This window comes from Dendrobates tinctorius, unplaced genomic scaffold, assembly GCF_039654945.1.
Source record: "Dendrobates tinctorius isolate UK_male_01 unplaced genomic scaffold, ASM3965494v1 ptg000082l, whole genome shotgun sequence".
Classification (NCBI taxonomy): domain Eukaryota; kingdom Metazoa; phylum Chordata; class Amphibia; order Anura; family Dendrobatidae; genus Dendrobates; species Dendrobates tinctorius.
Genome location: NW_027361750.1, coordinates 20,498,621 through 20,510,644, shown reverse-complemented (window position 1 = coordinate 20,510,644; position 12,024 = coordinate 20,498,621). Strand labels below are relative to the sequence as shown.

General features: G+C 43.7%; 1 protein-coding gene across 1 annotated transcript in view; it reads right to left on the bottom strand.

Moving 5' to 3' along the window:
* NSMAF (neutral sphingomyelinase activation associated factor) overlaps positions 1-12,024 on the bottom strand; it is a 135,477-nt gene that overhangs the window by 43,246 nt on the left and 80,207 nt on the right. The window contains exons 17-22 of the mRNA XM_073583956.1: positions 5,403-5,454; positions 5,211-5,331; positions 4,971-5,102; positions 3,423-3,465; positions 1,531-1,694; positions 585-693 (exon numbers count right to left, since the gene is read on the bottom strand). Coding sequence (XP_073440057.1) covers positions 585-693; positions 1,531-1,694; positions 3,423-3,465; positions 4,971-5,102; positions 5,211-5,331; positions 5,403-5,454 — 621 coding nt within the window. The remainder of the gene's footprint in view (positions 1-584; positions 694-1,530; positions 1,695-3,422; positions 3,466-4,970; positions 5,103-5,210; positions 5,332-5,402; positions 5,455-12,024) is intronic.

Below are 12,024 nucleotides of genomic sequence, written 5' to 3'. Positions count from 1 at the left end.
TCCTTGCACCATATGCTCGTAGTTACGGAGATGTAAAAAAAAAAAAACAAAACAAAAAAACAAACCTTCATTAGCATTAGACTATGCGAGGTATCAAAGGTGAGCATGTGGCAATTACAATAGTCACGACATAGCAAAGTCTCCATGTGGATGTCACCTCATTACGGTCATCATCCTATGTAGTATTATACTTCTTGTAAATCCTGGCATACGCCATGTTGCATCCTAGCAGACAGGACTAAGGCCTTAATCACACATGCGAGATTGTTACACAGAAGTAGCCAAACCATCCTGTGTAATCATCCATGCAACCAGTTTACCTCATGCCATCCGTGTGCGGTTTGCTTTTCCTTTTACCCACTTATCTAGGTATTTTTGGCAAATTGGTCCAGAATCGCAGGTCTTGATCGTTCTATATGGACTGGAACATCGGTCGCAAATAAACGCATGCGTAAAATATACTGCATCTGTGCAGTATCCACAGAAAACACAAGCAGCACACAGATGACAAACACCGATGTCTGAATAAGGCCTAAACGGCAATTTCCCAACAGATGCAGATGTCACAGTAACAGGGCACTCACTCTTTGTGAATCTTGTGTCTGCTCTCTATCTTGAATTTGGTGATATTGCTCCATGCAAGAGTTTTACTTTCGTCTGTTAAGTCTTCAAAAGAATCTTCACTGGGAGAAACTGCAAAAAAAAAAAAAAATAAAAAAAAATAAAGTTACTACTATTACTACTTTTTATGGCATCCTGATCATCTGGGTTTTACATAGAACACTATTTGGGGATCACACTAATAATTAGATGGTGTGCTTACAAGTTGCGTTAGGCGAGTGTCCGTCAATATAAATTCACAATCAATAAGGAATAGTTACTTCCAAGATACGCAATGTTGTTATTTTACAGGAAATGTGGCTGTGTGAGACCTTATTCTTTTAGTAATTTTTTACAGATACCATTTTAGGGTAAATATGATGTTTTGATCGCCTCTTATTGCAATGTTGCAACAGCCAAAAACAAAAAAACACGTAATTCTGGAGGTTTTTCTTTTGGGCAGTTTACCAATCGGATTTACCTTATATTTTGCTAGATTAGACTTTTCACGAATGCAATGATACCAAATACGTGTATTTTATTTTTAATGGGGGGTGATTTGAACCCCCCCCCCCCAATATTTACTGTACTTGACAGTCCCCTTTGGGGACATGAAGCTGCGATCATTTAATTGTGTGCGCTATAGATAGCAGTAGATCACAATCTCCCATGAACATCAGCTCTTGGCTGACTTTCAGAGGAGGATCGCAATGACAGGCTGTCACGATAATCCATGGACGCCAAGAGCGTGGTACAACACGTGCCCCTGCTGACGCGTGTTAAATGCCGCTGTCAGAGATCACCTATCATGTGAGGGGAACAATTTGGGCTTGGCGTGCGAGCCCACATCAATGTCAGAGACACGACTATATGTTTATGCTTTAAGAGGTTAATAAAACAGCTACCAGTTACCTTGTGTCTGTATCATACCTGGGGATTCTACTGTAGATAGACTCTGGCTTGATGATCGTGAAAAACTTTTAGACTTTGAGAAAATCCTCTTCGGATGGGGTTTTGTAAACAGCTGTTTCGGAGTTTGACCAAATTCCAAAATTTGAGTCAGCATTGCAATTTTGTGATCCGGATCTTCAATACTAAAAAGAAAATTAAAAAACACAGGTTCCCCAAGATCTAAATTGATAAGTGCAACATATTGTATAGCTAGATTCTGGAATATAGCAGGATAATAATAATGAATCCCCCTAGGCAATATCACATGTCTAAAAATAGCGGTTGAATAAAAATATTAAACCCAAAATATGTCTTGTCCTCATCACATTTTTTGTTATCCTTTTCAATTTTTTTTTTTATTTTTTTTTATCATGGTAGAAAGAAAAAAAAAAAATAAATAAATAAAAGATTCAACAGGTGGGAAAAAACAATGAGAACATAGTGTTAGATCAATTGGCTTTGTCATTTTATGATTTAAAGAGAAAAAAGTTGTGCAGCTAAAAATAACAGGTTTTCACAAAACAGCTGCTGACCTGTCCATGGCATCCTAAAATTAAAGAAATAGCTCAACTGTTCAAGAACCTGGACATTTTTCATTTTTGTGCTTTTGTTTTTTATCTCTCACCTTCTTCCAAGATCCATAACTTATTTATTTATGTTTCTGTCAAACCTAAGGCTAGTTTTCTACACGAGGAGTTGTATTTTTGAATGACACCATTCATTTCACTATATAAATTACTCAAACATGGTGGAAAAAAAAAATTCATGTGGGCTGAAACAGTGAAAAAAAAAATTGAAATTCTGCCATTTTTTGGGTTTTGTTTTTACAGTGTTCATTGTGCAGTATGTTCGTCCGAGTCAATACAATGAGACCCGTAACTTTTTCAGACTGAAGGGTGAGGGCTTGCTTTTTTTCCCCAATACAATTTTAGGGTACATATGATATTTTGATCTTTTTTTAACAGTATTTTTTTTTTTTTTTTAGTTAAGCAGGCCATTTAAATGCGATTGACAGCAGCATCTAAATGATTAATAGCAGGGATTGGAGCTAGCTCTGGACTCTGCAGTTAAAAGGCAGATGCTGGTTACGTACCATAGCCAGCATCTGCCAGGTATAAAGCAGGCCTGGCTCCCGAGCCCGCTCCATACACCAACCGTGATGAAAATTTACATCACAGGTCATTAAGGCGTTGATCATATGCCATGTTATGCAACTGAAGGCGGTTAACAGACTGGTCACATGCTCCTCCACCAGCAGCCTCTATAAGAACTGAAGAGCTATTCAGTCTGTAAGGAAGGCTGCACTAACAAATATAGGAGGATAACCAGTAATACTAAAATTATAAGTGCCACTAAATCATATCAAACACATTTGATAAACTACCCAAAGTTATCAACCCCTTTAAAACAAGAATTATAAGAATGAAGTTTTGTCTCTTTCTTTTCTGCACAAATGTCACCCAGACTGCATGATAAAAAGGAAAGAAAATATAAGAGATCAGCACTGCATTCATAGATCGATAATATAAGAGGTAACGAATGCAAATATGTTCTTCTTGTCCTTTCCTAAGTTGACTTTAAGTACAAGATGTCTTGTGTCATGAATCCAAAGTGTATTTTTATTATATGGAGACCAAATTCACCAACTGCCTGGATCTGTCAGAAAGAATAGTCAACCGTTCTCACTGATCTGTAATTATTTGTAGATTGAAACTCCATAGACAAAACCTTCCCTCAATAGTGGTGAGCAGTCACTGTAAGAACTGGGGCCTGTCTACTTTCCATTAGACGAGACAACGGGGTCCTAATTCCTATAGTCCCTCCGACAGCAATAGAAAAAAAAAAAAAAAAAAAAATATATGGTACTGCACCTTTTTAAGTCAATTTCTCCTTCATATGTCACCGGATGGAACACTAAAAGCAGAAGAAATTAAGCACAACTATAATACAAGAAAATAGCAGTTAGATGTTCTACGTAGAGATTTACCCTCGTCTACTAACTTCACCGTCTTCGCAACTTTAAACCAAGTGTTTAGCAGGTCAGGACGCCAGTCAACTCAAAGGAGCCTTACGTGCCAATATAGTCTTCAACAAGCAATAACTGCTCACTGAAAAGTGTCCACTGTATGGTGTCATTACCAGTAAATGGAAGTCTCGGCACTGTGACTTCGATTTCATTTGGACATTAATAGTCCAGGCTTTTACAGATGCGGTGATACCAACTGTGCTGGTCTTTTTTTAATTTATTTCTAATAGTGGTTATTGGGGGCCATTTAATTTTTTATTGCTTTATTTTTTAGTATGAACACTTACTGAGCTCAACTTTGACCACAGAACATTCACAGAACCTGGCAGTCCGTGTAACTGGTGCTTCTGCAGAGCGCAGCAGACGAGCCGACTGTCACTGCCTAATGCACTGAAGTACATAGAGGTTCAATATGCGGAGCGCAGCAGCTGATGACAAAGACAACTTGTCTGCTTCACTCAGTAAGTGTTCACTCTCCAGAATAAACTAAATGATCCAAAATTACGGTAATCCAGTCAGTGGGAAAGTACGCCACTGCGTGGCATTTTAGGTAGATATGTCCAAGGAAGGCAAAAGGATCCAGGTTCAAAGATGTATATAGATATGTATATTAAAAATTAATTTAACCCATTATAAAAGTGAGAAAAAAAATACATACTTTGCAAATACTTTATACCAGGACTAATAGCAGTAGCATTCGAAACGCATTGGTTTTTATAGAGGGTGGTTGCGTCAGTCTTTTGAAAAGTACAGTATATTCTAGTGTATAAGCAGAGCTTTTCAGCCCCTTTTTTGGGCTGAAAGACCCTCTCTGCTTATACACGAGTCATATGCCAGAAAGCCGGCGGGGGAGGGGGAGCGGGGGAGCAGAAGACTTCTATACTCACCCTCCTGGTGTCTGCATATCAGGCTCTGCTACATCTCAGTCCCGGCGTCTGCATCTCTCTTCCTGTGCGGTTACATGGTATTGCTCATTAAAAGTAATGAACATGGATGCATCTCCACTCCCATAGGGGTGGAGAGCATATTCATTACTTTAATGAGTGGTACCATGTGACCGCACACTAAAATTTGATGTTTTTTATACTATACTGGAAGCTGGATCCTTTCCCTTTCATAAACGTATCAATGTCCATAATGCAGCGATCTGAACACACCGTCAGTGGTTACAGCAGGTCGGCACTAGCGACTTCATGCAGCAATTACAACAGGTCCGACAATCTATACCTAGCTGCCCAACCTGTTCTCACAGCTGGAAGATGTCACTGTGCTGCAGGGAGTGCACAGTACATGTCTGATGCAGTCATATCGGAGGTGGGTCGCAGACCAACCCTATTATGCTATCGTCTGTGTGTGTGCTGTAAATGCCATAGATCCCTTTTAACAGGCTTACCATTATTTGCAGCAACAGCCTCACTTCCTCTCTGCTTGCAACCAAATATCAAGTCAATCCATTGATGTAGATGTTCTGACACATATTGGCTTTCTAAAGCCTCTCTGTTCTTCCGCAGAAAGTCATCTACATCTATTAATTAGAATAAAAAAGTGGACTTAGATTCTCATGCACATTATAGACTTTGCACAGAAGCCATGCTGATCTGCACTCTTATACAGCAATATTTGGTTCTCGTACCTGATGCCCATGGAGGAATATCTACATCATCAACTAACTTCCCCCCTTGTCTTTTTCCAAGGTCCAGGTTCAAACTGTTTAGCAAGAATGTGCCATCACTTCCATAAAACTCTGGAATTAACTAAAATAAAACAAATTAACAGAAAAAGAAAACAGAAAAATAAGTCCTGATAATATGTAAGCCTCAATTACCTCTTTGAAGTCTGTTACTCCTTCTAAGCAGTTCCTCCATGTTTCTGCAATACTGGAAAAGTGAAAAGGTCATTTTTTTTGGGTGGCCTTGGTGCTTGCTTTGCTTCATTTTATGCTGCAGTGCTGGCCATTTTTCTTAAAGGAGTAGTCGACTACTCCAACAACCAAAAAAATACCCTACATACTCTCTTCCTGTACCAGATCTGTTACAGTAGCCCAATAGTGGCTGCCGATTGTCTGCAGGGGTTAAGCGGCATAAAAATGTTACGCGAGTCTCCGAAAGGCCCGGCGCCAACATGACGGGAACAGAACTGGTGCGGGAAGTGAGTGTTGGGTATTTTGATCTTATAAGGGGGAATATAGTATTTCAGAAGGGGGTGCCAGAGTAGTGGACAGAATCTTTAAAGTGAAGCCATTATCAGAAAATGACCTATTGTTTAAATCAAGTTTTATCATTAATTTTTTTTACATATCACAATCTGAACTGAGAATAAAAAATATGCATTTTGCAATCTTCACCCCGACAACTGATTTTTTTTTTCTTAGACTCTAAGGCTGTGTGCATACGTCACATTTTTGTCAGAAAACCTGAAGGGAATCCCGATGTCAGCAAAGTGAATGAGAACCCTGAAGTCTCATGCACAATTTGCGTATTTGTGACTTGCAGATTTGGTGCAGATTCAAATTTGCAGCGTGTAAATTCCTTCAGAGTTTTTTTTCCACCCATTGACTGCAGTTAAGTTAGTAAAAAAAAAAAACAGGTCTAATAAAAGATTGCGGATATGCTGCGTATTTGCATGCATTGTTAGTACTACAGCAGTGAATGCAACACAGACATAATTGCACTACCCCTGCCATAATAAAATTGCAAGCCTATTGGACAGCTTTTTATGAGTAAACTTAAAAAAAAAAAAAAAAAAAAGACGTGGGGTCCTCGCCCATTTTGGCGAAGTAGACAGCAACGAGCTGATATTAGGCTGGGAATGACAATGGTTATTGGGCCCTTCACAGCCTTAATTTACCAGCCTACAGTCGCCCCAGAAGAGGCGCATCATATTAGATGTGCCGCTTCTGGCGTCTTGCCTTGGCGCTTCTAGATTGCCTTAGTGTGGTGGCAATAGGGGTAATGGTGCTTGGCGTGGATGTCAGCTGTGTAGTATCCATCAGACACCCCCATTACTAGCTTAGTAATCTAATATCACTGCTTTTCAGACGTTCCTGGTCACTCTGCACTCTGGACAAAGTCAGATTCGGGGAACTACAGAGAATCTGGGTGGAAACTTTTTTTTTTTTTTTATAAATTGGTGAAAGAGGGATAGTGTGGGGGAGTGTTTATTTCAATATAGTATTGTTTTTTTTCTTACTGAGCTAGTAATGGGGGTGTCTGATAGACAGCACTCCATCACTAACACCAGGGCTTGATGGCAGCTGTGTTTTTTGACACTACACAGCTGACATCAACCTCAAGCACAATTGCTGCATCAAGGCAAATCAGGAAAAATCAAGACAAAGCGCCAGAATTAGAGCATCGAATGTGGTGTGTCAATTCTAGGAAGGCTACGGGCTTGTAATTTTAAACTGGGAAAGGCCAAATAAACAGGAACCTTCCCAGTCTGATAATATCAGTTCACAGCTGTCTGCTTTACCTTTGCAGGTTACAAAAAAAACAGGGGGACCCCACATTTTTATTTAATTATAAAAAGCTGTCCAATAAACTCCACAGGGGCAATTTTATAATATGCCAGGAGCTTGTGCAATTACATGTCAGTCTATAAGTCTGTCCAGCTATTGCTATTATTCTTTATCTCAATAACATTCACTGCTGTTGAAAAAGAAAAGAAAAAAATGCGGCAAAAACTTGCGTTTTTCCTGCCAAGACATGCAGAAATTGTGCTGAAATTTCTGCATTTAAATACTCAACATGTGTGCATAGCCTAACTCCATTTCAGGAAATCTGAAATAAAAATAAAAATGCCACAGTGATCAGCGTGAAAATTGCTGGATTTCTAATTTTAATTATCAATTCAGATCGTGATATATTTGCAAAACAAAAAAACACTACATTTAATCAACTTCCCCTTATATGTACAGCGTAACACAAGGACCAAATTGAAAACCATTTCTGATTTGCACATCAGTGTAAATGCAATATTCAAATCCAAAATTAATAAAATGCAGGTCACACACCACATTCATTACAGTATGGTACAGATTAAATGGAAAACAGAATTAGTGCCACCCTTTACTTCCTCCCTGCTGTCATTTGCAGGGGAGACGGAATCAGGAGATATGGAGATATAGAGTGCCTTGCGAAAATATTCGGTCCCCTGGAACTTTTCAACCTTTTCCCACATATCATGCTTCAAACAAAGATACCAAATTTAAATTTTTGGTGAAGAATCAACAACAAGTGGGACACAATTGTGAAGTTGAACGAAATTTATTGGTTATTTTAAATTTTTGTGGAAAAATGCAAAAACTGAAAAGTGGGACGTACAATTTTATTCGGCCCCTTTAACTTAATACTTTGTTGCGCCACCTTTTGCTGTGATTACAGCTGCAAGTCACTATCAGTTTTGTACATCAAGAGACTGAAATTCTTGCCCATTCATTGGCAAACAGCTCGAGCTCAGTGAGGTTTGATGGAGATAGTTTGTGAACAGCAGTTTTCAGCTCTTTCCACAGATTCTCGATTGGATTCAGGTCTGGACTTTGACTTGGCCATTCTAACACCTGGATACTTTATTTGTGAACCATTCCATCGTAGATTTTGCTTTATGTTTGGGATCATTGTCTTGTTGGAAGACAAATCTCCGTCCCAGTCGCAGGTCTTTTGCAGACTCCAACATGTTTTCTTCAAGAATGGTCCTGTATATGGCTCCATCCATCTTCCCATCAATTTTAACCATCCTCCCTGTCCCTGCTGAAGAAAAGCAGGCCCAAACCATGATGCTTCCACCACCATGTTTGACAGTGGGGATGGTGTGTTCAGGGTGATTAGCTGTGTTGCCTTCAGGCTGAGTTCACACGTCGCGGTTTTTTTGCGGCGGTTATAAACGCGCGATTTTGCCGCGAAAACGCGAATGAGCATCACATGCAATCCTATGGGATTCCGCAATGCTGCGTTTTTTCCCGCGGCGGGATCGCTTTGCAGTAAAAAACGCAGCATGCTCATTAATTTAGCGGAATCGCGGCGATCCCGCACCCATAGGATTGCATTGTTCCGCTTACTTCCCACATGTGGCTGTGCCCACCATGCGATAAGTAAGCAAAACATTTGCGGATGGTACCCATGGTCCGGAGGAGAGGAGACTGTCCTCCGGGCTCTGGGTACCATATCCCTGTAAAAAATAGAATTAAAATAAAAAATATTGTTATTCTCACCTTCCGGCATCCCGCGCAGCCTTCCCGCCCCTCTCCACACTCCCAGTAATCCTTTGCGAGAATGAGCGTGACGTCTCGCGGTCATTCACGCAAAGGATTACTGGGACCGGGAGCAAGGAGAGAGGCGGGAAGGCTGCGCGGGACGCCGGAAGGTGAGAATAACACCATTTTCTCTCTTTTTTTTTATTATTTTTTACATTTTATCTTTTACTACTGATGCTGCATAGGCAGCCTCAATAGTAAAAAGTTGGTCACACTAGTCAAACACTATGTTTGATGAGTGTGACCAACCTGTCAATTAGCTCTCCAAGCGATGCTACAGATCGCTTGGAAAATGCTAGCATTCTGCAAGCTAATTACGCTTGCAAATCGCTAGTTTTTCCGCGGGAAAATCGCGCGAATTTAAAATGCGATTTTCTCTGTCGCCTCATTGGGGGACACAGAGACCATGGGTGTATGCTGCTGCCACTAGGAGGCTGACACTGCACAAAAAAGGTTAGCTACTCCTCCGCAGTGTACACCCCACCGACCGGCAGCAAATTCCTCAGTTTAGCTTAGTGTCAGTAGGAGGTGGACACGGGTCTTTAATTAGACCCATATCTACATCGATGTGCATCGTTCCTTTTCAGGTTTCAGGAGGGATACAGTGTGAACAGTCACAACTGTACTCCCCCAAAGAGGCTATGAGTATGGCGTGTACTGCCACCCCGTATCCTCTTAGTTCTCCGGGCGGACCACAGGCTCAGCACAGGTGATGTGCCAGCGAAAACGGATGGTCCTTGCCCCCCGCCTCCCACCCACTCGCCCACCGGAGCCTGTCGGTTGGACGAGGCGCGAATACGTAGAAGATGAGCAGACAGCGTGGATTACAGAAGGTACCTTTATTGGAGCACCGGAACATGAAGCCACAACATGCCTGGGAGCGGCGCCAAAGTAGCGCCTCAGATTCTCGGCTGCTCGCGCCTTCCGACGGTCGCCACATCCCTTTTGGCCCCGGCTGCGGTGCAGGCCTTCTTCACCCCACCATCGGTATTCTTGCGAGGGTTGCGTCTGGGAGCAGGGCTATGGCGGGGTCTCCTTTAGGGGCGGACGCGGCTGCGCCGCAGTTCTTCCGCGCCGCCCCGTGCTGACAAGCGGCCGCTGTTTCAAATTTAGTCCCCGACTTCAGTTTGGGCCGTCGCGGCCACGCCTCCGTTCATTCTCATAGGCCGGCTGCGCTCCCGCCTGTTCCTAAGCCCTCCTACCGCCTCTCTAATCTTGTGGCTGGAAAGGGGGGGGCGGTTCTTCCCTCTGGTGCAGGCGGCTAGCTACGCCTTTCTTCTTACATAGAAACCGCGCTTTTGCTTCCTCACATCAGGCTGCCGCCATCTTTGCAGCCTGACAGCCGGAGACTAAAGCAGATGCCAGCGCTCCCTGTCGGATCGCAGCCAGTTACAAGAGCCTAATACGTTTCTTTCGGGGACACTGGACCGTGAGTAGTTCTGCAACTGCAGACTGACACCCTACTCTGCCTTTCTGTCCCCCAACCTTCCGGCATTTCCGCAGGTTTCTTCCTTCACCATATCTAATTCTAAGCCTGAACGTGGCCGTTCGCCGCCCCCCGCGGGCAGCCTAGTCCAGTTTTTCGCATGCTCCTCTTGCAATAGCAAACTTCCCTCAGGACAGCCTACTCCCCTCTGCCTGGACTGCAGCAATCCCGTTCAGCAGGATGCCGTCCAGGAGCCATCTACTGCGCCATGTGAAATCGAACCCCCCCATTCCTGGCTGGGCCTCGTCCCTTTCAGAATCTGTGGCAGACCTCACCAGGGTGTCTCAGTCCCTAGTGGTCGTTCTTGATCAGTTGCCCCTGGACAATTCTGCAGGGTCCAGCAGGTCGCAAGACTTTCCATCTGAGCCAGCTAGCAGAAGCCGCAAAAGGCCCAGGCAGGATAGCCGGCCGGAATCCTCTCCTGGCCTCTCATCCGCACCTAGTCCTTCCCAGCAGTCGCCCTCCCGTGCCTCCTCACCCGAGTCAGGTAAAGCGTTTTCGGATGTGTCTTCTGAAGGGATTTTAGAGCTGGACTCTGACTAAGACGCGGACATGAAGGTTACGGTACAGAACCTCATTGCGGCGATTAACCACACCTTCAAAATATCTGACTACCCTGCGAAATCCTCAGACCAGGAGGTTTCGTTCAGACAGGCAGAAACACCATCCAGGGTATTCGCTTTCCACTCTGAGTTTGGCAAGATCCTTGCCAGGGAAAGAGAAAATCCATCCAGGCGATTTCAAAGAGGGAAGCGCCTCGGCGTGCTGTATCCGTTTGCTAAAGAGCTCACTGACAACTGGTCTGCTTCCCCCTCGGTGGACGCACCCGTGTCCAGACTTTCTAATAACACGGTTCTCCCGCTTTCAGGTGTAGCGTCACTAAAGGATTCTAATGATAGAATTATAGAATCCTTGGCAAAGTCAGCATTCAAAGCAGCTGCAGCAGCGCTATGTCCAGTCTTTGCCTCATCTTGGGTGGCAAAGGCCATAGCCACTTGGGAAGAGGATCTCCGTAAGGGCATCCTAGATAAGGCCCAACCAGAGCAATTGGCTGATCTGGCCAACCAGATTTCCCATGCAGGGGATTATCTGCTTTCTGCTTCCTTGGATGCCGCGTCTTGCGCTGTTCAGGCGTCAAGCAACGTAGTGGCAATCCGGCGTACAATTTGGCTCAAGGCTTGGCAGGCGGACTTGTCTTCTAAAAAGTCTGTTACCAATCTGCCTTTTCAGGGAGCGCGTCTCTTTGGGTCCCAGCTGGACCAGATTATTAAGGACCCCACTGGAGGCACGAGTTCCCTCCTCCCTTAGTCCAAGCCTCGCAGACCCCCTCCAAGGCGTTAGTTTCGGCCCTTTCGGGCTTACCGTCGCTTCAATACGGCAGAGAACTTCTCTAACCAACAAAGGCCACAGGCACGCCAGGATAGAAAGAAGGTGTCCTTCAGACCCACTCCCTCCTGGTGATCTCACTCCTCCCAGGGCAGAACCTCCAGGTCCAGATCTGGACGGTCCACATCAGCATGACTATCAACGATCTCCCGAGGGTCCCTCCCAATTGGGAGGTCGACTCCGTTTCTTCAGGGACGTCTGGCTGGCCTCAGTAGAGGACGCTTGGGTCAGGGAGGTTGTATCTTCAGGGTACAAGATAGAATTCATTTCTTGTCCACGGGATCACTTCTTCGAGTCCCGTCCTTCAAAGGATCCAGCCTTAGT